Source organism: Pinus tabuliformis, chromosome X (assembly GCF_031772625.1).
Source record: "Pinus tabuliformis cultivar Carrire ecotype Pingquan chromosome X, CPIR1, whole genome shotgun sequence".
Classification (NCBI taxonomy): domain Eukaryota; kingdom Viridiplantae; phylum Streptophyta; class Pinopsida; order Pinales; family Pinaceae; genus Pinus; species Pinus tabuliformis.
The window spans coordinates 1,127,881,892-1,127,909,886 of record NC_142308.1 but is presented as its reverse complement, the minus strand read 5'-3'; the positions used below and the strand labels follow the sequence as shown (position 1 = coordinate 1,127,909,886).

Sequence of the window (27,995 nt, the reverse complement as noted above, 5' to 3'; positions counted from 1 at the left end):
AGGGCAACATTATCCTTTAGGATCTCTCCTCCTACTAAAACCCAAAGACAAGTAGAGAGGAAGAGATCCAAAGTGTGTTGAAATGACTTGAAGGCCACCTCTATTTATACTAAAACGTTGAACACAAGTGGGGTTTATTTGGTTGCTGGCCGACCCTGACGAATTGTCCCATAACACAAATAAATTCATATCTCCATGAATACTTATCGCAATCGGATGATCTTTAGATCAATCCTACACCTCTCGATGAGAGGGATCCAAGAAAAATATCAGCTTCCATTAATAAAATGACCCACATGGAGTTTGGCCCTAGTTGCCAATTTTAACACAACCCTAAAAACAAAATTGTTAAATAATCCAAAAAATCAGTTGATCAAAAAATACATAAAATATTAAGTTTTGATGAAGATTTTTTTATATTCATGTACATCTATGTGAATCCAAACCATTAGACACAAATATGGAAAGTTTTCTCATATAACCAAAATAACATTGATAGTAATCCATATATGAACCAAAATACATAAACAAAGATTTTCTTAATGGCGTCTTGATTCCAAAAATAAGCATCGTAATAATTATTAACTATACTATAGACTGTAGAATCTACATGTTAAACATATGATAGAATTGTATGAATCCTCATTCTCTACATCCTCAACATGAGTAAATGTGGGAATGAGATTTTGAATGGATTTCCTTGGGCTTGAACGCCCTTGTCCAACAATAATGTTTAGATTCTTTGTCCATGGAGGTGGGTCCAAGTACATCCAAGATAAGTCTGAATTGTCAAATGCTGCGTGCTGAATCTCCACAACCCAGTTTGACATGAGATCAATATCATCCAATATGATGTGTTCGAGTTAGGTGTCTTGTTCATCAATTGATTGCACTTCAATCTAAGATTGTATTGAACATAGACCATATCATTCAACCATTTTTGTTTTAAATAGTTTTGCTTCTTGGTGTGTATGCTAAAAAACATTTTAGTTGTGTTCACACTTAGAAGCATTGCATGTTTTGTTCAAGATCCAAATTGCAAACTCTTGCAAATTAGGTCACTAGCTACTAAATTGCCCCTACTAATAGGTTATGGTAAGATTATTATACAAAGACACATCAACAAATGAAACTTTACTTTTGTAATGAATAATATAGTCAAGACTTTGAAATTACTTCCTTGGTGGGTTCTTGGATCTACATTGGATGGCCATAGACATGTTGAAGGTAACAATACTCATTGAATGTAGGTGCTTATTGTGTATCTTGTCTTGTATCTTCAGATTAGGGACCATGTGCTCAACGCAGCTGTACAATACTTGTCTCCTCGTCTACTTCATTTTTTTTTGTATAATGGTATCTTTTGAAAACAAAGAAGCTTCATCAAATGAGTTTGAAACTTTGGATAAACTTTTGCAATGCTTAGAATAATGAATAATATAATTTAAAAACATTGAAATTACTTACCTTAGGTTCAAGTAATTCCCAATTGCATGTAAATGTTGATGGAGTTGTTTGTACCATTTATCAGTGGAGTTGTCTATTCCATCTATCATCAATGATTTTCCATAGAGAAAGATAATTGTCTTTTATCACCATATGTTGCCATTATTGCTTCTTTGGTTTAATCCATGGTCTCATATATAAAAACCATGGCGGGTGTATCACCATCCACAATTCGTGATGTTAAATTCTTTTATACCAGATCTGATTTATTTTACTTGAACACTTTATTAAAAACCCATAAAATATTTATCTCAAATATTTGTGAAATTGTTGATAAAATAAACACATTGGTATATTAACATTCATAATTAAAATGCAGTGCAATTTTTTTTTGGGAAATCAATCACACTGCAACAATGAATTTGTGCCCAAAACGGCCCAAAACAATCTTCCTTCATATTAAGTTTCTTAGGAAAATTTGGGTTTATACCCACAAAGAATACGTAGAAAACTACAATCGTTGGGAAAACTTAGAACTCGGCCCCGTTGGGAAAAATTGGTGCCAAGGAGATTGGTCCCTAGAATTTGGCACTATTGAAGCATCTTGACTCTTGGAAAATTTAGACTCCCTTAACAACAATTCAACCCCTCTTTTCCCTTGTATGGATCTTGCACACTTGAGAATTTCAACCTTTGGATATTTTGGCCCTCCTCTAGTACTTGACCCTTCTCTTCAACTGACTCGACCTCTCTCTTTCCTAGATTTGGCTTCCCAGAAATCTCTTTCGAAATTCCTTGCTACAATTCTCCTCACTTCTCTTTAGTCTAATCGAGCCTCTTGCTCTTGAGAAAATCACTTCTTCAACATTGTGTGTCTTCGCCTCTCCCTTAGGCTTATTTTATAATTTCATTATGCCAAAATTTCTAACCATAATATTTTAAGTGATCAATGGCTAGGATTAAATTCTAAGCCTCACTTGAGATCAACAATTGAGATTGTCTGTCACTTAAAAATTTTTATTATTTATTTTTAGAACTTTGGCATAATAGTCCACAATAATTGATTCAATTAATTATTGTACTTCTTCTAAGATAACCTTAGGAAAAGAATCATAAAATCACTTACTCCACCAAGCAAGCACCTAAAGAGGCAATCAAATATCTCTTCTACATGCTAAGACACCAAGCTAATGTAGAAGACCTTTTGAGGCTACAAAATCAACACTCCCTTCTAGCAAGGAAGGGATTTTCCACTCTGTAAAACACAAACTTCCCCTTCACTAGAGGCTTGATGAGAATATTTGCTACCTCCTTATTAGTTGAGATGTACCGCAATCTCAAAACACTTCTCAAGATCCTGTCTCCAATGAAGTGGTATCTAATCTCTATATGCTTGGACTTGTCATGAAACATTGGATTCTCATAGAGATTAATGAAACTATGATTGCCACAGTGAATCATTGTAGGGCCCATCTCAAGACCAAACAACCTTGAGAGCATCTTATGAAGCCATATGGCCTCGCAACTCGCTAGACTTGCTGACATATACTTGACCTCTATTGAGCTAAGTGCCGCTGAGTTGTGCTTCCTACTATACCATGAGATCATAGATGATCCCAAGTTGAAACAACAACTTGAAGTACTTCTCTTGTCCATTGCACTCCTTGCCCAATTTGAATTTATGTAACCTTGCAACTTCGTGTTGAAAAGTGTAGCTTGGGAGGTCCTCCCACAAACCTTGGGGTACTAGGTTTGTGTGAATTTGACCCATAAAAATGAACCTTTGTGGGCAAAGTACCAAAGCTATGGGCTTTGGACCCAATGTTGTGGGCCAACGACCCAAAATTAATTATTATTTATTCTATTTGTTGTAAGAGGGCACCTTTGATGGACTAAAGGGCAACAATGGAGAGATATAAATACAAGAGACCTAAGAGAGGTCTCAACACATCATAGCATATCTGCTAATGCAGAAGACCTTTTGAGGCTACAAAATCAACACTCCCTTCTAGCAAGGAAGGGATTCTTCACTCTGAAAACACAAACTTCCCCTTCACTAGAAGCTTGATGAGATATCTGCTACCTCCTCCTTGGTTGAGATGTACAACAATCTCACAACACTTCTCTAGATCCTATCTATAATGAACTGGTATCTGATCTCTATATGCTTGGATTCTCATAGCGCTTAATGCAACTATGATTGTCATAGTGAATCATTGTAGGCCCCATCTCAAGCCCAAACAACCCTGAGAGCATCTTGCGAAGCTGTTAATTTTAGGTATGTTCTATGCTTAGAGCAATTTATTTCAATTTTTCCATTTAGCTCAATATCTATTCTAGATTAGCAATCACATCAGCATCATAGTAAATTGCAGATAGAACATAAACATCAACATCAGAAAACAAGCCAAGACAAGAGGGCACAGGATGTGGCCCCAGCAAGGGCAAACCCCAATGTGGGGAAACCCTTGATCAATTCTTCTTATATGTTCTTCAACAGTTCAACATAGAGAGAGATGGTACATATACATCAGAAATCAACATTTTGACTTATCAAAATAAGAGCAAAGATTTTCTCTAAGAAGATGTCACTTGAGGTAGCTGATCTGGACTCAGGTGAAGGCATACTGCTTCAACTGATCCTTCAAGGTGACTCCATCACCATGCTGCACCTCACTATGCTGCACCTAATCATCATGCTGCACCCATCACTGTGTTGCACCCATTCACTGAGCTGCTCTTATCACTGAGCTGCACCCAATCACTGAGCTGCACCTCACGGCTGTACCCATCACTGTGCACTATGCTGCACCACTCACTGCTGTACCCATCACTGTGCACTATGCTGCACCATTCCATCACTATGCACTATGCTGCACCACTCAATGCTGTACCCATACATGCTGCTGTACATACTGCATCCAATATGCTGCTACCATTTACACTCACCAGCCTTAGCTGCTTGCTATGGCTTGCAGGCTAGCAGAGCAGCTAGGCTATAGTTGCAGATCCCTTCAACAGGTCTTCAATGCAGTGATTACATTCACTGTTTATTGCCTTTACCCCTTTCTCCATCCATCTGAATCAAAGTCTGCAACATACAACAATTTGTGCACTTGCATTTATGTCAACACAACCCTAATCATATGTTGTCCAATCACGCCTTGCTGAACACACATCTTTCAGCACTCTACTTCACGTCATATGCTTGAAGCTGGATACTGTCCCTTTTCAAAACAGTGGACAGATTAGGCATCAAATGGTTGTGGTATGACTGCGGCTAGGGCATGCTGAATACACTTCCTTTTGACTGCATCTAGAGCTATTGAAGACTTTCTCTTTCCAGCTTATAGGAATCCTCTTCTTGCTGTGGATTATATCTCCTTGGTTAGGGCAGCATGGAGTCTCTCTTTTGCTGCAGGATAAGGCCAGCATTTAGGGTGTATCCGGACTGTGACAAGGGCACACATATAACAACGGCTAGGTCTCTTTTGAGCAGCGTGTAGACCTCTCCTTAGGACAGTGGATTGAGGACACTTTGAACAACGTATGGAGAGCCAACTCTATGACTGTGGTTAGGGCTTGAACTGACAGTGGTTAGGACACATAAAGACCCTCCTTAAACTGCGGCCTAGTTTCTTCAGAGATTGTGGATAGAAGACTGCGTCTAGGGTTAGGGCAGTGGCCAGATAGACTTCTTTTGGACAACGTTGAGTTCACTTTAGCATATAGGCCTCCTTGCTGCGTATTCACCTTCTTGACAACGTTATAGGGCATCTCCTTCCATGGTTGTGATTTGATCTTCCTTAGGGCAGCATTAGGGCATCATTAGGCCAGCGTATATCCTAGGGCACTCCCTCTAGATCTCTTCTTCATCAAACCCAAAACAGAATGAAGAGAGATCACAAGAGTGTGTGTATCAAATGACTTAAAGTCCTCCTCTATTTATACTAAAACGTTGAGGATAAGAGGGGGCAATTTGGTTGCTGGCCGATCTTGACGAATTGTCACATAACACAAATAAATTCATATCTCCATGAATACTTATCAGAATCGGATGATCTTTAGATCAATCCTACACTTCTCGACGAGAGGAATCCAAGAAAAATATCAACGTCCATAAATAAGAAGACCCACATGGAGTTTGGCCCTAGTTGCCAATTTTAACACTCCCTCTCAACTAGGGAGAACTCCATTTGCTAATCCATCTGTCAGATTGTACTATCTCTGCCATCAACGCAATGCCCTGTACTGCTCTGCTCTGCTGAACTATGAAGAAGAAGAAATGATCGAGAATTTATCATACCATCCTCTACTGACCCGAAGTTAGTCCTGTAAAAATTTCTGTTTTCCCACCCCGGTTTTCAGTTTCTCCTTATTTCTCCCATGTAGTTAAATGCCCATTCCCATAACCATACATTTAACAGACTGAAAAAAATAAATATTGCTGAAAACACAAATTCTGGAAATTTTTCAGAATGCTGGAAATTGCAGAATTAAAAATCAGCAATTAAAAATAGCCATTAAAACACATTAAAACACTGATATTTTTTGTCAACTTGACCCTGGAAAAACCCCCTACAACTCTTGGGGAAAACCAGTTTGAGAGCTCTTCTTTATTTCTGAAAATTGTCTTTTTACAGTGAGAATTATTCAGCAAAAAATCAGCAAGCAAATTTACAACTTATCTCCTTTCCCGTGCCTCACAGCAATCTGGAAATTACAGCAAACAGGACAGCAATAAATGCTGTACGACCTCCGTTTTGTGTGCAGAAAAATCAGCAAACTGCTCCTCGATTTTTGTGCAAAAATCTGCCTTTCACTATGTGCTGAATCAGCTGTACAAATCTGCTCAACTGCTGCCTTGGAATGTGTGCCAAGCTGCTGTCTCCTTCTCCTTCCTGCTCAGAAATCTCTCTTGCTCTCTTGCTCTCCTTCTCCCAATCTGCTCATGAAAGAATGAATGACCTTTTCCTCCTTTTCCTCCTTTAATATAACTCCAAGTGACTTTTGGGTGATCCAAGTGACTTTTGGGTGATCTCTAAATCCAATGGTTGAAATAGATTTAGATCAATGGTTGAGATTAAATGCTCATTTAAATCTCACTTTCTATTTTTTAATTCACCCCACTTTAATAAAGACCCACTTAGTCATTTATTTCCAAAGTCACTTTTCCTTTCTAATTTTTCATTGACTTTATAAAAGTCACTTTAAAATTAGACTTAATAACTTTATCACTTAAAGTCACTTTTAAATTAGATTTAACTTTATAAAATTATAAAGTCACTTTAGGAGAAAAATTAAATTCTTTTGGACACTTTTCCCTAGGCCAAAGATCAAAGCCTAAGGGAACCACCTGTGCTCCGGTACCAAATTTCAACAAGTCCCATATAAAGAGAGTGTATCATACCACTCTTACTGATCCGAAATCAGTTCCAAATAAAGAGAGTGTATCATACCACTCTTACTGATCCGAAATCAGTTCCAAAAGAGAGTGAGCTATATCACTCTTACTTACCCGAAGTCAGTTCCAAAAGAGAGTGAGTTATATCACTCTCACTGACCCGAAGTCAGTTCCAATTGATCCCAGACCAATATCATCCTAGCATAGGGATTACGGTAGTAACACGATGCGTACATCGGTACTACTATGGTCCCTATCCTCATTTCCCTACTCATTGGCCAGATGAGAGGTACTTCCCATGGGTCCCAGACTGCATGGTTAGCATATCTCAGCAGGAGAAGGACGAACCACTCATCCTGCCTACATCTCGCCACGGGTATCCTAGGGGAAGGCTGAACCACTCACCCTGTACACAACAAATCACTAGGGGAAGGCTGAACCACTCACCCTATGAATGTCTCAGCAGGAGAAGGATGAACTACTCATCCTGCCTATATAGCAGACCACTAGGGGAAGGCTGAACCACTCACCCTATGGTTGCTCATCGCTCGAAGATGTACCCCCAAGCCCCCAGAGCTCCCAGAGCTCAATGTCCATATCATACAAGATCGTTAGGAGAGAGTCTCTCCATGACTCCTAGTCGTTCTCGGAAAGTCACAAATTTGGCCTTTCCCAGGGGCTTTGACAGAATGTCGGCGACCTGCACATTAGTCCCATTGAGATGGAGCCTTCTTGCTCCTTGGTGTACCATATCCCAGATAAAGTGGTACTTGATGTCTATATGCTTGGAGCGATCATAGAACACGGGACTCCTCAATAATCGAATCCCCCTCTGGTTATCACAGAAGATCACGGTGGTATCCAGCATGTGTCCAACCAGCTCACTTAAGAGCTTCCTCAACGAGGCAGCTTCACACGAGGTCATACTCGTAGCTATGTATTCGGTCTCAGCGGTGCTCAAAGCAACCGACTTCTGCTTCCTCTTCATCCAGGATATTGAAGCAGAACCCAAAGAGAACTGACATCCAAAAGTGCTCTTACAATCTTTACACTGCCTGCCCAGTCAACATTCGAATAATCATGCAACTTCACATTTTCGGCAGTGTATCTCAATCCATGAGAGATTGTGCCCCGAAGAGATCTCAGAAGATTCTTGGCACCAATCCAGTGAGGCTCAACCATATATGAGCTTAACATGCTAACTGCAAAACATATATCCGGACGAGAGTTCACCAAGAACATCAATGCTAGAATGAGTTTATGAAACTCACAGGCATTTCCCAAATCAAGGTCGGCATCACTACCACATAACTTCTGAAAGTTAAGCTCCATTGACGTAATCACGGGCTTGCAGTTTACTATTCCAAATCCGGAATCCAACTCCCTCTTACTTTTGCAAATGAGAGGGTCTGCACCTGTCAGAAAGAGATCGTCCTCATAAGGTGCCAGTATGAGAGGTCTATCATCCACAACCTTCAAGCAATGGTTTTGGATCGGCTTCACTCCTAGTGAATCTCAGCTTCATCAAACAGCTATCATTCCTCTCATATGAAGCCCAGGGTGTATGCTCTAAGACATAGAGAGCTTTCTTCCACCTGCATACTTGAGATTCCCAATCATGAATCTCAAGCCCCTCAGATTGTTCCACATCTGAGGTCTTGCTACATGAGGGGAATGGTCCCCTTGTAAGTTTTCCTTCAGTACATCTCGGACATGTACCTTCATGCTCTTCTTGAATTCAGGCATCCTTGTCACCATCTGACTCACATCGGGTAGGGCCCCATAATAAGCAAACCTTCGGTGCTATAGAAGAGATGTGTCCACTGACATGTTCCCCAATGGAATTCCTGCAACTTGATACAAATTGCCAACCCTAAACCCAAGAATAAAAGCATCTTGAAAAATTCCTTTTTCAAACACATACCTTTCCATCGATGAATGCCACCTTGAAACCTTTGACTTCCATTGCCGAAATGGACACCAGGTTCTTCTTGAGATCAGGTATGTAAAGAACTTCTTGTTAATGGATCCTGCTACCTTTATTCAATTGAAGGGTAGCATTCCCTACACCCTTTCTGGGATAGATGGCATTGATTCCAAGTATAATATCCACGATTGTTTCCTTCTCTATCAGATTAGAGAGAGCTTCTTTCTATCCGATGAAGTGCCTTGAAGCACTACTATTAATAAGCAAGATTCCCAAAGAGTCTTGAGGAGAAGTAGTGGAGAGGGCCAATATAAGATAATACTTCTTTAGCTTATCAGAAACAACATTTGATTCTTCATACCTGGAGTTCCTTGCTTTCTTTGAAGAGTCGGCCATTTCCTTGATGACCTGCATTACCTGTCATTCCTCCGATCATTGAAGATGCCCCTGGAATGATTGTTATCATCATCAAGTGATGTGTCCCTACCATTCAGACACTCCTTCGCATAATGGCCGAACTTATTGCAAGTAAGGCATTTGCCTTTCCTTCCACCCTTAGATCTGGACTTTCCATTGAAGTGATTCTTCCGCTGCGCCACTCGGATATTATTCTCTGCTTCAACTTCACCCTTGGTGAATTTGAAGAGGGATGAGGAACTCATTGAGTCTTTTGTCCTTTCCAACTGTCTTCAGTGATTGCTCTCACTCTTGCTTGGGCTTTGTCTTCACCTCAGCTCTGATACCATGTTAATTTTAGGTATGTTCTATGCTTAAAGCAATTTATTTCAATTTTTCCATTTAGCTCAATATCTATTCTAGATTAGCAATCACATCAACATCATAGTAAATCGCAGATAGAACATAAACATAAACATCAAAAAACAAGCCAAGACAAGAGGACACAAGATGTGGCGCCAGCGAGGAACAAACCCCAATGTGGGGAAACCCTTGATCAATTCTTCTTATATGTTCTTCAATAGTTCAACAGTGAGAGAGATAGTACATATACATCAGAAGTCAACATTTTGACTTATCAAAATAAGAGCAGAGATTTTCTCTAAGAAAATGTCACATGAGGTCGCTGATCTGGACTCAGGTGAAGGCGTACCGAGGAACTCATTGAGTCTTTTGTCCTTTCCAACTGTCTTCAGTGATTGCTCTCTCTTGCTTGGGCTTTGTCTTCACCTCAGCTCTGATACCATGTTAATTTTAGGTATGTTCTATGCTTAAAGCAATTTATTTCAATTTTTCCATTTAGCTCAATATCTATTCTAGATTAGCAATCACATCAGCATCATAGTAAATTGCAGATAGAACATAAACATAAACATCAGAAAACAAGCCAAGACAAGAGGACACAAGATGTGGCGCCAGCGAGGGACAAACCCCAATGTGGGGAAACCCTTGATCAATTCTTGTTATATGTTCTTCAATAGTTCAACAGCGAGAGAGATAGTACATATACATCAGAAGTCAACATTTTGACTTATCAAAATAAGAGCAGAGATTTTCTCTAAGAAAATGTCACATGAGGTCGCTGATCTGGACTCAGGTGAAGGCGTACTGCTTCAACTGATCCTCCAAGGTGACTCCATCACCATGCTACATCTCATTGTGCTGCAGCTCATCATCATGCTGCACCCGTCATTGTGCTGTAGCTCATCATCATGCTGCACCCGTCATTGTGCTGCATCCATTCACTGAGCTGCTCTTATGACTGAGCTGCACCCAATCACTCAACTGCTCTTATCATTGAGCTGCACCCAATCACGGTTGTACCCATCACTGTGCACTATGCTGCACCACTCACTGCTGTACCCATCACTAAGCTGCACCCAATCACTGAGTTGCACCGAATCACGACTGTACCCATCACTGTGCACTACGCTGCACCACTCACTGTTGTACCCATCACTATGCACTGTGCTGCACCACTCACTGTTGTACCCATCACTTTGCACTATGCTGCACCATTCCATCACTGTGCACTATGCTGCACCACTCACTGCTGTACCCATCACTGTGCACTATGCGGCACCATTCCATCACTATGCACTATGCTGCACCACTCAATGTTGTACCCATTCATGCTGCTGTACATACTGCATCCAATATGCTGCTACCATTTACCCTCACCAGCCTTCGCTACTTGCTATGGCTTGCACGCTAGTAGAGCAGCTAGGCTATAGTTGCAGATCCCTTCAACAGGTCTTCAATGCAGTGATTACATTCACTGTTTATTGCGTTTATCCCTTTCTCCATCCATCTGAATCAAAGTCTACAACATACAACAATTTGTGCACTTGCATTTATGTCAACACAACTCTAATCATATGTTGTCCAATCATGCCTTGCTGAACACACATCTTTCAGCACTCTACTTCACGTCATATGCTTGAAGCTGGACACTGTCCCTTTTCAAAACAACGGACAAATTAAGCATCAAATGGCTGTGGTATGACTGTGGCTAGGGCATGCTGAATACACTTCCTTTTGACTGCATCTAGAGCTATTGAAGACTTCCTCTTTCCAGCTTATAGGAATCCTCTTCTTGCTGCGGATTATATCTCCTTGGTTAGGGCAGCATGGAGTCTCTCTTTTGCTGTAGGATAAGGCCAACATTTAGGGTGTATCCGGACTGTGACAAGGGCACACATATAACAACGGCTAGGTCTCTTTTGAGCAGCGTGTAGACCTCTTCTTAGGACAGCGAATTGAGGACCCTTTGAACAGCGTATGGAGAGCCAACTCTATGACTGTGGTTAGGGCTTGAACTGACAGCGGTAAGACCCTCCTTAAACTGCGACCTAGTTTCTTCAGAGATTGCGTGTAGAACACTGCGTCTAGGGTTAGGGAAGTGGCCAGATAGACTTATTTTGGACAGCGTTGAGTTCACTTTAGCATATAGGCCTCCTTGCTGCGTATTCACCTTTTGACAGCGTTATAGGGCATCTCCTTCCATGGCTGTGATTTGATCTTCCTTAGGGTAGCATTAGGGCATCGTTAGGCCAGCGTATATCCTAGGGCACTCCCTCTAGATCTCTTCTTCATCTAACCGAAAACAAAATGAAGAGAGATCACAAGAGTGTGTGTATCAAATGACCTAAAGTCCTCTATTTATATTAAAACGTTGAGGATAAGAGGGGGCAATTTGGTCGCTGGCCGACCTTGACGAATTGTCACATAACACAAATAAATTCATATCTCCATGAATACTTATCGGAATCGGATGATCTTTAGATCAATTGTACACCTTTCGACGAGAGGAATCCAAGAAAAATATCAGCTGCCATAAATAAGAAGACCCACATGGAGTTTGGCCCTAGTTGCCAATTTTAATAGAAACCACATGGCTTTACAACTCGCTAGACTTGCTGCCATATACTTAGCCTCTACCGAGCTAAGTGCCACTGAGTGCTGCTTCCTGCTATACCACGAGATCATAGATGATCCCTTGTTGAAACAACAACTTGGAGTACTTCTCTTGTCCATTGCACTCCTTGCCCTGTTTGAATCTATGTAGCCCTGCAACTTCGTGTTGAAAAGTGTAGCTTGGGAGGTCTGTTGAGAAATCTAGGGCATCAATGTTTAGGAGATTTCTCTTCTTGATAATTGCTTGTGATATACTTTTACTTCTTGGGTTATGATCTTCTCTTCGTTATATTATTAATGTGTTCTTTTCATCAAGACAATTACCAAATAATAGAAGACAAGAGACACCATATGTAGGCTTGTCAGCCAGGGCCAAAACCTCTCACTCTTTGAGAGGAAAACCCAATCAGAAAATTCTTCTTATAGATCTTCAATTGACGAATACCAAGACCATGACAACGACGCTTGACTCTAGTGTACTTCGAAGACCCTTGTCACTAACCTCTTCTTTAACAATGCTCCTCAACTTCCTATCCCTTCTTGTGCTCAGCTTCTATTTTTCTGGATCTCAACTCCCTTTGAATCTCGGTCTCTTCTTGTAGGCTTGTCAACCCACCACAGAAACCCTAGCTTGTCTTCGCTTTCTTTCTAGTCTCAAGAGAGAGACTTCTTGACTCGACTTCTCTTAGCGAGGTCTAGTCCAAGCAGTTTCTTCGGCTTCTTCTAGATCACTTCGAATCTGCTATCTTCATATGAAGGAAAACAATCTAACCCAAAAACAATACTTGAATTCCTTTGCTCTTCTTCTCCTTGACTTCGTTGGTATGGAGGCTTCTCTAGATGGCTATTTCACACTTCTTTTCTTGACTTCCTTCTTCACCGAATTGCTTGCTTCAAGTGAGGCCGAGTGAGGCTATATATACACTTTGTCTCATGTCTTTTAGGCCGACATGATCTCTTGTAGGGAAGCCGACTTCATCTTCTAGATTCTTCATTCGTTTTAGGCCGACTTGGAGAGAGTTAGTGACAAGGTCTTGGAGGACTATTTTACATAGACAAGTGTAACTCTTTACAATGTGTAACATGACTTCATTACATGACAATGACTCTTTTATTCTAGATGACAAAATTCCTAAAGACTCTCAATGGGAGTCTTGACTCAAAAATAAAATCTCTTGCTCATGAAACCCATGATGCAAGCAATACAATAATTTATTTTTCTTCTTTACATCTCTTTACATAAAATCACAATTTCATGTCATTATGAAGACCGAACCTAGTTACACTTTTCAACAAGGTCCTCCCATAAACCTTGGGTTACTAGGTTTGTGTGGATTTGACCCACAAAAATGAACCTTTGTGGGCAAAATAACCAAGCTGTGGGCTTTGGACCCAATGTTGTGGGCTAAAGACCTAAAATTAATTATTATTTATTCTAGTTGTTGTTAGAGGGCACCTTGATGGACTAAAGGGGGCATTTAAGGCTATGATGGATAGATTTAGATACAAGAGACCTAGGAGAGGTCTCAACACATCATAGCAACTCACCTCAAGAAGCATAATGAGCTAAGGAAGACGTAGAACCTCAGGGAGGAGCCTAACTAGGATGTTGGAAAATGCAATATAACAATTAATTTAGATTTTCCTTAACCTTAATATTTGCTTGTGAACTTTACTTATCTTCTTGTGTTTTCTTTATTAGATTTTTTTCATCAAACAAATATCAAGAGCAGTACAATAAAGACAATGGACACAAAAATTAGCCTCCAAGCCAGGGAAAAACTCCTCAATGGGGAAAACCCGGAAAAATCTTTTCTCTTCTTATAAAATCTGCTTCAAATGAGACAACCAAGACCCAAATCCTAGACCAAGTCCTTCCTCCAAGTACCAAGTCAACCCTTCATGAAACCCTTCCAATAGGATTAGATCAACAAGGCTCAATCCTGCATCAACCAACTTCTAGCTACAACTTCGACCACCAACTTCAACGCTGCAACTTTGACCTGTTGCTTCGACTTGCAACTTCAGCTTTGTAGCTGTTGCAAAAATCCTGAGACAATTCTTCAAGAGGTCTTCCTTGAGCAAGATGATGTTTCCCAAGAGCAACGAGGTCAAATAAGATTATTCTGACTGCAACTTGATCCTACAACTTGATCTCCTGCAATTCAAACCTTTAATTTTGGCCTTCCCGGAAGCTGCAGAAACCCTGGATTTTTTGCACATGTGAGAGAGATAGAGCCCAAAAACAGACTTTCCTTCTTCTTTGATTCTACTTGTCTTCTTGATCTTCACTCTTCCTTTCTTGCTTCTCCCAGCTTCAAATCGAACTTCTTCTTAAGAGATTGAACTTGTGTGTGTGTGTCAAATGAGGTCGAAGTTGCCTGTATTTATAGTCTTTCCAAGGGGTCAAATTCCCTCCTTTAGGCGGACTTGTACTTTGGAGGGTTCCAGGATCTTCTCAATTTTGAAAGGGTAGATGATTCCTACAAAGCAACGCAATCAAGTAGACTCTAAATATTCTACTATCTATGATGCCATGCTTTTACAACAAGACTTAATCAACAATGCATGCTATTCTAAATGAAAGACAAACTTTATAAAGAACCTGATAGAGAGGATGCCTTATTCAATAGTAAAGATCTTTGACATCTTTCTTCAACCTCTTCTCAGGTTCTCCCTTCTCTTCAACTTTGTGAGCTTCACTTCTTTCCTTTCTTTTGTTGTTCTGCTTGTTTGGACAATCCCTCTTAAAGTGTCCAAATTCATTGCACCCAAAGCATTGAACCTTGGACATATCTGTCTTCTTCTTGGACTTTTCCAAATTTTCCAAGATGTAATGAGCCCACAACTCATCAAAAGGTGTAGAGCCTTTCTTAGAGTAGATGCTAGTTGCAAAACTCCTCCATTCTGGTGGCAAGGCATTCAGTACATAGACGGTCATTTTGAAGTCTGAAATTGTCTCCCCAAGTTCATGAAATTGATCTCTTATCTGTGAAATCTTCATCAGGTAGGAGGCCATGTCTTCATCCTTCGATTTCTTTATTTTGTATAGTTGGTTTCTCAAAGAAATCTTTTGACCTGATGTACTTATAGAGTACAAATTTACTAGCTTGTCATACATAGCCTTAGAAGTCTTCAAATTAGCAACAAATGGAACAAGATGATCCTTAATGGATTCAACAATGATCCTTTGTGCCCTCACTTCTCCTTTCTTGTATTTTTCTAGCTCTTGAGTCTTATCTTTGCTAGGTTCAGTAACTTCACTGAGGACATATTCCATTACTTCATGTTCTGTAAGTGCCAGATCAATCCTTTTCTTCCATGCTAGGAAATTTGCTGAGCCAACGAGCTTATTGCTTTCCTTGCAGAAAGAACCCATATGACCTTTAGATTCAAACATAGAGTAACAATATGATACTTGTCAACCAAGAGTCTTCTCTTCTTTGATGATGTCTCCAACTATCTTGATGCTTTCAAGATCTTCAAAGAGAATTCAATGATGTTCTGGAAGGATGTCTTCTAGGATGCCTTCAACAATGATGTCTTCAACTTGCTTCAAAGAGTGAATGATGATATCAAGATCCCTTTATGCTTCCTTTTCTTCAAGATGATGCACTAGAGAGTCTTCAACAAATACTTGTCCTTTCTTCCTTTAACAAGACCTTGATGATGAGGTCTTCTTCAACAAAAGCTTGATTCTCCTTGTCTTCTAGACCTTCACTCCTTTCTTGCTTCTCCCAACTTTAGATCGAACTTCTTCTTGAGAGATTGAACTTGTTTGTGTGTGTCAAATGAGGTTGAATCTGCCTGTATTTATAGCCTTTCCAAGGGTTCGAATTCCCTCCTTTAGGCCAACTTGTACTTTGGAGGTTTCCAGGACTTTCTAGACTCAAAATAAATTCTTTTACAAGTTACATCTTGCCCGAAAGGGTCTTATAATCACGATGTTGACTCTCTTGACTCATGACAATAAATCCTATGACCTAACAAACCCTAGAAGCATGAAGAACATGCTTTTACCTAGAAGACCATCAATGAGGAGCATGACACCCACACTTTAAAATAATAACTTTTTCTTTCTTCTTTTGTTTGTTTACATAAGATACATATTGAAATGAGTACAATAATAATTATGAAGATCGAAACTAGTTACATTTCCAACGTAGGAGAGGAGCAAAATTTATGGTTTGGTTTATATTGTAAAGAGGCCAAGTTTGCCCTAGAAAGGAAGGCCAAAATTTCTTTGTGTTTTGTGCCCTAAAAGGGCGTTTTCTAGGCCTAACGAGAATGAAAGGCAGCCACCGAAATTCTGTTGAAGAAGTGTTTTTGTTCTGCGCACAGGGAGGAGGGCCGAACCTTGGAAAGAGGCATAACGAGCCTTAGTCTAGCTTGCAGTGGAGTGCCACAAGGCCTTAGAGATTGCGCAAGTGTTTCTATGGGAGGTTGAGCCCTAGAAGAGGCCTAATTTGACCTTAGATTTGGAACAGGGGCAACGAAGATCTTTAGGCAAAGAGAAGGCAGTGGGACAGTGAAAGTGCTGTTATGTTAGGGAAGATTAGTTGCTGAGTGTGTTGGTTGAATTCTGCTCAACAAAGGAGTGTTTGAATAACTTGTAAAGGGTTGAAGTATACAAAGATTTGAAGGGAAAATCTATTGCGAGAAGCTGAGTAGATTAGGGTTGATATATGCAGTGTTTCTTGAAGGACAAAGAGCATTGTGAGTAGTTGATATGTAGAGATCTTGATGAAGCAATTCTCTATGAGTAAAGGAGGCAAAGAACTTGTTAGGTGTCAAGAAAAAGTGGACTAAAAGGGTTGGAGGCTAGCTACACCAATTAAGTTAAGTTTTGTTCTTGGTCTTTTGGGCAGATTGAGGGTCAAAAGAAGTTGACCTCAAGCCCTAGTTGTCTTGTACCAGGGCTTTGTAAGGGCCATGAACCCTAGTATGGGAGCCCCATGTTTGTTTTATTGAAGGAATAATAAAAACAAGTTTTGGGTCAAATATTTCTCGTGTACTTTGTTGATTCACTGCTGTTACATTTCTGCTATGAAAAGTGCTTGAAGTTGTGTATTTTAGTGTGTTTATGATCATGATTAGACATAGACCTGATATGAGATATTAGGAAAAACCAACATGGTATCTGAGCCCTGTTTGAAGGGATAGTTGAATCAAAGTGTGCACAACGAACAACCTAATAGGGAGTTTCTTTCCTTGTTGTTGAAGGACTGACAACATGGTGAAGTTGGTTACGAGTCTGAGATATGAGGATAGATTGGAAGGGCTGTCCAACTATAGTTCTTGGAAATAAAGAATTGGGCTAGTCTTCTTGGTGAACACAATATGGGAGTTTGCTGACAAGGATATTCAAAAACCAATAGATCCAAAGGAGTTGGAAATATATGAAGAGTTGGATGTGAAGGCTAAGATGATCATCCTAGATGGTGGAAAGGATCACTTGATACCTCATCTATCTGGGAAGAACATTGCACGTGAGATGTGAAGGATCTTTAAGTCTTGTTCCAGAATAAGAACGAGAACCGATTATTGGTATTGAGAGAGAAGGTCAAGAACACCAAGATGTTGGATGGCGGGGGCGTGGCTCCGTATCTGATGAGGATTTCTCAAATTCATGATGAGCTAGCTATCATTGGAGATAACGTTCCTGATTTTGAGTTAGTGAGGACTGCCTTGAAGGGATTCACCAAGGAATGGAAGCCATTTATCAAAGGCATAGTTGCTCGAGATAAGTTACTAGATTGGAACAGGTTATGGGATGACTTCATCTAAGAGGAATTGCAGGATGAGGATCTTCGTAAGAAGTCTGATGGAGAGAATGTGGCTCTTGTAGGAAAGATGAAGGGCAAAGCGAAGGAGGACTCGAGTAAGGTGAAATGTTACACATGTGGTGAGCATGGCCATTATGCGAGTAAGTGTCCGTGTCGAAAGAAGGGAGATAATGAGAAGAAGAAGGAGATAGCAATGGCTGCTACATCTTCAACTGAGCTAGATGACTTCTCAAGAAGGTTCGAGGAAGACTTTGCTCTGGTTTCTCATTTCTTTGAGGGCACCATTGATGAAGGTGCATGGTTCATTGATAGCAGAGCATTGAAGCATATGACAAGATCACAGGAAGTTTTTGAGGCTCTAATTGAATGGGACTCAAAATTGCATGTGGAGGTTGGCAATAAGAGTCAAAATACTATCAGAGGGTTAGGCATGGTGCCATTCAGGATGGAGTCAAGTGGGCTACTACGAGTGCAAGATGTACTGTGGGTATCAGAGCTCGAGTGTAGCATGTTGTTTGTTTTAATGATTGAGGCAAAGGGGTTTGAGGTGATATTCCGGGATGGAAAGCGATACTCAAGCCCAAAGGCTCTAACTCTGCTGGAGCAATCATTGGAGTTAGAGAGAGTGGTTTATATAGGCTGACGGGCAAGCTTAAAGATCAAGGGAAGAAGCAGGTTCTTGAGCCTCAGAGGGAGTCAAGCTCGAGTGGAAGTTTGCAGTTTCAGAGGGAGAATCCACAACCCAAGAAGAGCGCATGGTCAGTGGGGAGTAAGGAGACTTTTATAGCTGGCAAGAAGGAACCGTGGAATGGCCTAAAGGCATATTAGGAGAAGAAGAAGTGAGAGACTTCTGGTGGTAGGGACACTTCCAAGGAACATGTTGTTCATACTTCAAGGTATGTTGCAGTGTTGGACGCCAGAGATTGGGATTGTGTACTTGACGAGTTCCGAGGAATGGAAGTACCTCTCTCACTAAGAGGGAGTGTTGAAAAGTGTAGCTTGGGAGGTACTCCCACAAACCTTGGGGTACTAGGTTTGTGTGGATTTGACCCACGAAAATGAACCTTTGTGGGCAAAGTACCCAAGCTGTGGGATTTGGACCTAATGTTGTGGGCTAAAGACCCAAAGATAATTATTGTTTATTCTATTTGTTGTAAGAAGGCTCCTTTGATGGACTAAAGGGGGCATCTAAGGCAGTGATGGAGATATATAAATACAAGAGACCTAGGAGGGATCTCAAGTTTCAACACATCATAACAACTCATCTCAAGAAGCATAATGAGCTAAGGAAGACGTAGAACCTAAGAGAGGAGTCGCAACTAGGTGAGGAGCGAAATTTATGGTCTGGTTTTTGTTGTAAAGAGACTGAGTTTGCCCTAGAAAGGGAGGCCAAAACTTCTGTGTGTTCTATGCGCTAAAAGGGCTCTTTCCAGGCCTAACAAGAACGAAAGGCAGCCATCGAAATTTTGTTGAAGAAGTGTTTTTGTTCTGTGCACGGGGAGGAGGGCTGAGCCTTGGAAAGAGGCATAACGAGCCTCCGTCTAGTTTGTTGTGGAGGGCCGCAAGGCCTTAGAGATTGCATAAGTGTTTCTATGGGAGGCTGAGCCCTAGAAGAGGCTTACTTTGACCTCAGATTTGGAACAAGGGCAAAAAAGATCTTCAGGCAGAGAGAGAAGGCAATGGGATGGTGAAAGGGCTGTTTTGTTGGTGAATATTAGTTGTTGAGTGTGTTGGTTGAAGTCTTCTCAATAAAGGAGTGTTTGAACAACTGGTAAAGGGCTGAAGTATCCAAAGATTTGAAGGGAAAATCTATTGTGAGAAGCTGTGCAAATTAGGGCTGATATATGCAGTGTTTCTTTAAGGACAAAGAGCATTGTGAGTAGCTGATATGCAAATATTTTGATGAAGCAATTTCTCTGAGTAAAGGAGGCAAAGGACCTACCAGGTGTCAAGACAAAGTGGATTGAAAGGGCTGGAGGCTAGCTACAACAAGTAAGTTAAGTTTTGTTCTTAGTCTTTTGTGCAGATTGAGAGTCAAAAGAAGTTGACCTTAAGTCCTAGTTGTCTTGTATTAGGGCTTTGTAAGGGCCATGATCCCTGGTACGGGAGCCTTACGTTTGTTTTTATTGAAGGAATAATAAAAAATGCTTTGGGTCAAATATTTGTCTTGTGTACTTTGTTGATTCACTGCTGTTACATTTTTGCTCTGCAAAGTGCTTGAAGTTGTGTATTTCTGTGTGTTTGTGATCGTGATTAGACTTAGACCTGATTTGAGATACTAGGAAAATCTGACACTTCGCTCCACCAACTTTGACATACCTCAGTCCATACTCCACTTTACCACAAAGATTCCTAAGCACATGTTTCGTTGCCATCTAATGAACCCTCCTCATCTCCACCATGAATTGGCTGAGTGTGTTCACAACAAAACAAATATGGTCTAATGTTGACCAAATACATCAAGAAATCGATCAATTGTTTGTATAAGGTGGGATCCACCAATTCACCCTTAGAAGTACTTAGCTACCTCAAGTTGGTGATCATAGGTGTAGACATCGACTTTTAATTCCCCATCTCAAATCTGCTCAGAATTTCAATTGCATACTTGCCCTGCCCAAGGAAGATCTCTCTTGGCTACTGCCACACCTAATGTTTCAAACCAATGTCCATCTTGAACTCCAAAGAAAGGTCCTTGCAAATCCCTATGAACTTCTCCGATCCTGTCAAAAAGAGGTCGTCAACACACAGTACCAAGAAAAGTCGCTTGCCATCCACAAGTACATAGTAGAAGCTGGAGTCCACCTCACTCTCAGTGAAGCCCAATCCAAGTAGGTACCCATCAATCTTGGAGTACCATGCGCAAGGTGCCTACTTATGTCTGTAGAAGGCCTTCTTCAATTTGCATATAGGGGTCTCCCTCCCATGTACCTCAAATCCCTGAGGCTGCTCAATATACACTTTTTCCTCAATCACCCCATTGAGGAAGGCAATCTTCACATCCATCTGATGTATCCTCCATTCCATCTATGAAGCAATAGAAATGACCGCCCTGGTAGATGCATATTTGGCGACAAGAGAAAATGTTTGCTCATAGTCTAATTTCTCCTTTTTGGGGAACCCTTTTGCCATGAACCTCGCTTTGTACTTCCCGGCTTTGCCATCTGCTGCATGTTTGATCTTATAAATCCATCGAGAAGTGACCACAGACTTCCCTTCAGGCCTCGGTACAATCTCTCGCACATAGTTCCTCATGATGGAAGTATACTCCTCCACCACAACGTCCCTCCAAACCTATTGGTCTGTTGCCTCGTCAAAGATAGAAGGCTCGGGCTCAATGCTGCTCTTTAGGGTCAAATGACTAGAAAATTTGGCAGGTGGCGTACTTTCCTTGAAAACGCTGTTAGGAGCCTCCACATGCTCTTCAACAACTCTCAATGTCTGCTTCAATGTTACCAGACTCGGAATCGACAATAAATCGGCGAGGCAAAAGAGCGAAGAGTTTTAATCGAATCAGGAAAAAATTGGCAAAAAATCGTTGAATTCAATAAATAAAAATATACACATATATTGAATTAAAAAAAAACATTTCTCATTAATATTTGGTAAATCCATGTCCAAACAATGCATAATATCAATAGATGTCCAAAATATCATGAATGAATAAGTATCTCATATATGTTATGAGTCCAAACATGATCCAAAGTACTGAGTCTTGAGTCTTGACTCCTAACCAGTGACTACATAGAAGCAGAAGCATATTCTTCTAAAAGTTTACAAAAAACTACATACTAATCAGAAAAAAAATCAGTAACTAAGAGTCTAAGACTCTTAAGAGTGAGAACTAGAAGCGATTCCTCCCTCTCCTTCGCTTGCTTGACTCTCAAAGTTCTCCAAGTCATGTAGGCTTAAAAGAGGAGCCTCCTCTAATTGGACCCATTCTACCGCATTTGTAGTTTGCAAATCTATCTCTTCAAGGTCGATTGGTGAATGATCCAAACCTGTCATTATCATGAATGATGAGACATTGAAATGTGAATTAAAGTTTGACTTTGAAGTTTGAACTTTAAAGTACGAATTAGATTATGAAACCTTCAAATTCAAGCTCTCACCTAGTATTTGCTTGTTGCGAAGTCGTAGATTGTAATGGACAAATACAAGGTCATTTAAGCGTTTTTGTGTCAATCGGTTGCGCTTCTTAGAATGTATTTTCTCAAACATGCTCCAGTTGCGCTCACAACCTGAAGCACTGCATGCTTGGTTTAAGATTCGAATGGCAAATCTCTTCAAATTTGGCGTATCACTACCAAAGTTTTGCCACCAAAGACCTAGCAAGTGGCAAGGGTTTGTGAGTAGAAGTACTAAATACTAAATAGTAAAAACTTAAAAAGACAAGAAAATTTAATAAAACATTTAACATACAAAATAAAGTTTAAACAAATTTAATGAATTGATGAAGCCTTCAAGATGGGTACCTGGCAACATCTTAGACCTTTCTCGTATAGCACTGGTATAGGCAAACAATTTAGATGGCGCCCTATAATCTTGTAGTTGGGAAAAGACACGACTTTGAAATTCTAGATCAGGGAAGCACCTTTCCATGCATGTCATAAGTCCTCTGCCAACCTCCCCATCCTCATTAAATTTGCTCTTATCATAAAAATATTGTGGGTTTAAGAAGTACCCAACAGCATGTAAGGGGGAATGCAATTGCCTATCCCAACATGCATCAATAATGTCCCAAAGAGGCATATACTTTGCCTCCTCATCCCCATATCTTCTTTTGATGGCCTCCTTTGCGAGATCCATCGCCTCATAAATGTAACCCATAACGGGTTTGTCACCATCAACCATCCTGAAAGTTCAAGCATTCAAATTTAAAGAAATATGAAACATTGTAAATAAAAAGAAGCTTGAAATGAAATTTTAAAAATGAAAAAGTTAAAAGACTTGAAGTACCTGAGAACTCTAACAAGGGACTCCGTCACAGCAATAATCTCTTCGACATCTTTCCAGAAACTGTCATTAAACACAAGTGCAACAATTTCAATGCCTTCAAGGGTCTTGGAATGTTTAGATGCCATCCACTCAGGTCCCAAGAACATCCTCTTCAGATTTATCTTTTGCTCAACCACAGATTGCAAAGATATGAAATTTGTTGCAAATCTAGTCACTGCAGGTCGAACAATTTCTTTACCTTCAGTGTATTTTCTCATGGTGTTTAGGACAATAGTGTGGTTGTATAGGTATTTGGTTATGGATTTTGCCTTCTCCACAACCTCATGTATCCAATGAAGCTTACCAATGTCCTCAAGCATTAAATCTATGCAATGGGCAGCACAAGAGGTCCAAAAAATAGTGGGGTGCCTAATCTCAAAAAGTCTACCAGCAGCCATATAATTAGCTGCATTATCGGTGACAATTTGTACAACATGTTCTTCTCCCACTTCTTGAACAACTTCCTCCATCATTTCACAAATAAGTTGGGCAGTCTTAACCTTGTCTGAAGCATCCACTGATTTGAGAAACATTGTGCTTGCTGGACAAGATACAAGGAAATTTATTAAAGTTCTATTCCTCTGATCTATCCATCCATCACTCATGATGGTGCACCCTGTTTCTACCCATGATGAACGAAACTCAGATAGCACAAGCATGACATCTTCAACACTCTCTAACAACATATCTGTCCTAAGGCTCTTTGATGAAGGGGCTTTGAACCCTGGACCTGCAATAGCAACTGCATCAATCATAGCTTGCCAATAAGGACTTTTGGCACAGTGGAAAGGTATGTCAGAATAGTACCAAAAGTTAGCAATGGCCTTCCTTGCCTGACTATGGATATTTTTTTTTCCAACCAGTGGCATCCAAGGTAGGTTGGGAACCGGGTTTTGTGCAGGGAGCAAAAAAGGTGTTTATGTTTCCACCTCCAGTGTTGAAGGAAGGAGGATTCATTTGGCCTTGAGTTTGACTTGGACTTGGAGGCATGTGTGGGAAACTTGGGAACGACATTGAGGATTCAACAGAGGGAGGTGACAAGGGGGTAGTGGAAGAAAAACCATCAACTCCAAGAGTTCCTATTTCAATATTTTGCTTTGCTTTCTTGGCATTACGCTGACACAACATATCAATGGCCAAGGTTGCTTGGTGTTTGACATTTTCGTCAACCTTGTTGCAGAGACCTATATCATGGCCAGGTATTTGTGCAAGGTGGAACTTGAATCTATAAATGCCTCCACTACATTTTGCTTTGCAAAATTTACAAAGGAGCTTGGGGTCTTTGGGAATCTTGTCACAATAATCCCAAGCAAAGTCCTTCTCCCTCGACAATTGTTGTTGTTTTGGACATGTGTTTAAATTGTGGATTCTGTTAAGATTTGGAGTTGTGCCCACTGACTGCCTTCTGTTTAATTTGTCTCCTATAAATAGTAAAAGACAAGATTAAAATAAAAAATTCCATATATGTGCTTATTGAATCATCCATGGAGACTCAAATGATGTATATGCAAGCTTGATAATTTGTGCTGTCCTATATTTCAATAAAACAAATTTTCATGTATGATTATAGTCAAAAGTATGCAATGCTGTTTCTAATCTATGATAACAGTTAAAATTTTTCGACTACAGTTGCTCAACAAGTTTGGAGTATGAAGATGGACCTTCAGATGTGCATATTTAAATTTTAAACCACTGTCTCTCTAGAATCTAGAGTCGACCATGTTTGTCTGTGACTCTGTTGAATAGACTTCAAGAAAATCCCAAGAGCAGGACCAGTCACTGTGCAGCTGTGCCTATCATGCTGGAGTATAGGGACTCAGATCAATGGTAAAAACAGGGGAAGGAAAAAGCCCAGTCATGCATGGAAATCCATCCCAAAGCCAACTCTCACGTGATAGAAACAATAAGAACCTGAAACCCCTCAATGTCGCTCGTCTCTGTAAACTGTAAAGTCTGGAATGCGGCGTCGGTGCAACTGCAAACTGCAAAGTTTGGATTCTGGAACGCAACGTCTCTGCAAACTAACGCATTTATAATTAATTTTATACAACATTAAACTACCGGAACTGATAGGGGCAATTTATACAACATTAGCAATTGAGAACACGGAATAGACATGGGAATAAGAACACATGAGCCCGAAAATACTACTAGAAGGACGTGGGAAAAGGAATTTGACTACCAGTGGAACAAACGTACGCTTACTCTCACATAAAGAAAAAAACTAATCCATCAGTTACACAGTTATGAGATCCGGACATACGAATGTAACACAAAAACTTAATAAGAATAAGCAAAGATAGATTGATCAATTCACGATGTATATTAATTACCAAAGAACTAACTGCAAACTAACGTAGCATCTATTCAGTGTCTCTGCAAACTAGCTGCAAAGTAACGCAACATCTCTGCAAACGGAAACGCCTCAGCGTCGCTCGTCTCAGTATCTCTGCAAGGGCCGTGGCAAATGCGGCGTAACCCGAAACGCTTTAACGTTTAGTTTAGAAACTGGCGGCAACGAGCGCAGCGAACCTAAATGAAATCGGAAATCGGGAATAAAACGGCAAAAACACGGGAAAGTCGCAGAAATCACAGACTCGCGAGTCAAACTCGCGTTGACCATGAGTCAAACTTTGTCAACGCGAGTTTGACTTGCAGAGTTTTGCATCGAATCGTTTGTCTACCGAGCCGTTTTTTACTCGCGAGCACTTGCGATCATTCGCCAATTCGTGTTACACTGGTCTGCTTGGCCCATATCTGCCTCCTCCTAGTAGAGCTTGAAGGAACACCTAGCTCCTCCTCATTACTTTGTCAACGCGAGTTTGACTTGCAGAGTTTTGCATCGAATCGTTTGTCTACCGAGCCGTTTTTTACTCGCGAGCACTTGCGATCATTCGCCAATTCGTGTTACACTGGTCTGCTTGGCCCATATCTGCCTCCTCCTAGTAGAGCTTGAAGGAACACCTAGCTCCTCCTCATTTGAGGGTTGTGCCCTTGCTTCTCGTGTTGTTGGTCCTTGCTCAACCTTCGGAGCCTCTCGCTCCCGATCCTCTGCCACTGCTGGATCTGTCCCATGTGACCTCCTAAAGGTCTTACCATCCTCAAATCTGACATCCCTCTTGATCACTATCTTCCTCTGTCTTGTAATGTAGACCCTATAGGCCTTTGAGGTCTCACTGTATCCAACAAAAATGCCCCTCTCTGATGAGGGCTCTAGTTTAGTCCTCTTCTTTGAAGGAATGTGGACATACACTGGACTACCGAAGATGTGCGGATGACTCACCTCCAATTTCAATCTTGTAAAAGCCTCCTTAGGAGTCATGTCTTCCATTGCCTTGTGATGACTCCTATTCGGCAAGTATACAAGCATATTGCATGCCTCTTCTAATCATGGATCATGACCTTGGCTGGTTCGACTATACTCCTATTCTTCCTCTTTGCCACTCCATTTTGTTGTGGATTGTAGTGTAATGTTAGCTCTTTCTTGATTCCTTCTTCCCTGCAGAAATCCTTAAACTCGTTGGAGGTATACTCGCCCCCATTGTCTGATCTCAGGACCTTGAGCTTCTTTCCGGTTTGGTTCTCCACAAGAGCCTTCAACTCTTGGAACTGACCGAAGACCTCATCCTTGGCCTTCAGGAAGTAAATCCATGTCCTTCTGAAATAGTCATCTATGAATGTCACAAATTCCATGGAATCTCACTTCATCAATCACAGAGTTCCACTTCCTTGTTCTTTTCCTGCACACTTGAAAGACATGTCCGTATGCTGCCAGAAATGTTCGGAGTAATGCCAAGAACTCTCTATGACTGAATCCATCCAAATATTTGTGAAAAAATCTCTCGGCGTTGGCTCTGATGCCAAATGAAGAATTCTTACACCGGCTTATATGGAGCAACACACAAATACAACAATTATATAACCAGCTCAAACATTTTCATTAAGAAGACCAATATTTATACATGTCCATGAACAAATGCTCGAATCAGTCATTACCTACATTCTCTCAACAACCTCCACAAATCTTTTAACAATAATTTTCTATCTCAAATTAAATGGATCATTATTCTAACATCAGGATCATATGAGCTTTCTTGAATTTTTCCCATTTTTTTTCCTGCAGAACTAATTCAAATATTTTATCTGTTAACTAATTGTCTATTCTATTTATCTTGTATAGGAGGTTGGAGAAAGAGAAGGGAAATATTATGCTATTAATGTCCCTCTCAAAGATGGAATTGATGATGCAAGTTTCACGCGACTTTTCAAAACTGTAAGCACTAAACTCTCAATGTCTAGTATCAGGGATTGAATAGAGTCAAATATGATATAATCAAGTAGTGATAGCATGTCTGATTCACTTGTAATAATGCAGATTATTTCCAAGGTAGTCGAAATATACCAGCCTGGTGCCATTGTTCTTCAGTGTGGAGCTGATTCACTTGCTGGGGATCGCCTTGGTTGCTTTAACCTATCCATCGATGGTGCTGCTCTGCTTGTAATTGAAATATCTTTCTTCAACCTGTCAAAGCATAGATATTGTAGTGTCTTGGCAATGAGTCTTAGAAATCATCTGAAATTTTCCCTGCTTAGTTCATATTTAATATTCCTAGCTTATTTGTACAGCTAGAGTCTTGACCTCAAACAGAAGAGCCTAATTTGGAAGGTGCATCTTTTATGTTTACAATATTTGATGGCAGGTCATGCACAGTGTGTGAGATTTGTGAAGAAATTTAATCTGCCACTATTGGTGAGTTCTTTTAACTATTTGTTTAAAGCAGGCTGCAAGTGAATAAATATATTGTTATGATCACAAGGGTTGAACCTGAGCAAGGATGGTATTTCAGGTTACTGGGGGAGGAGGCTACACAAAAGAGAATGTTGCTCGTTGTTGGTCCGTGGAAACTGGAGTACTTCTTGATACAGAACTTCCTAATGGTATGTTGATTTAATTAACGGAAATTTTGATGATCTCTTTCTTTTCATGTTGCATTTAATAGTGGTAGTTCTTCAAAGATTCTGCAAATCTGTGTATGTGTGTGATGTTATAAAGAATTATTAATTA

General features: G+C 40.4%; 1 protein-coding gene across 1 annotated transcript in view; it reads left to right on the top strand.

Annotated features, from left to right (window-relative positions):
* HDA9 (histone deacetylase 9) overlaps positions 1–27,995 on the top strand; it is a 140,383-nt gene that overhangs the window by 72,913 nt on the left and 39,475 nt on the right. Inside the window, exons 7-10 of the mRNA XM_089446849.1 lie at positions 27,111–27,203; positions 27,306–27,414; positions 27,631–27,680; positions 27,778–27,868. Coding sequence (XP_089302975.1) covers positions 27,111–27,203; positions 27,306–27,414; positions 27,631–27,680; positions 27,778–27,868 — 343 coding nt within the window. The remainder of the gene's footprint in view (positions 1–27,110; positions 27,204–27,305; positions 27,415–27,630; positions 27,681–27,777; positions 27,869–27,995) is intronic.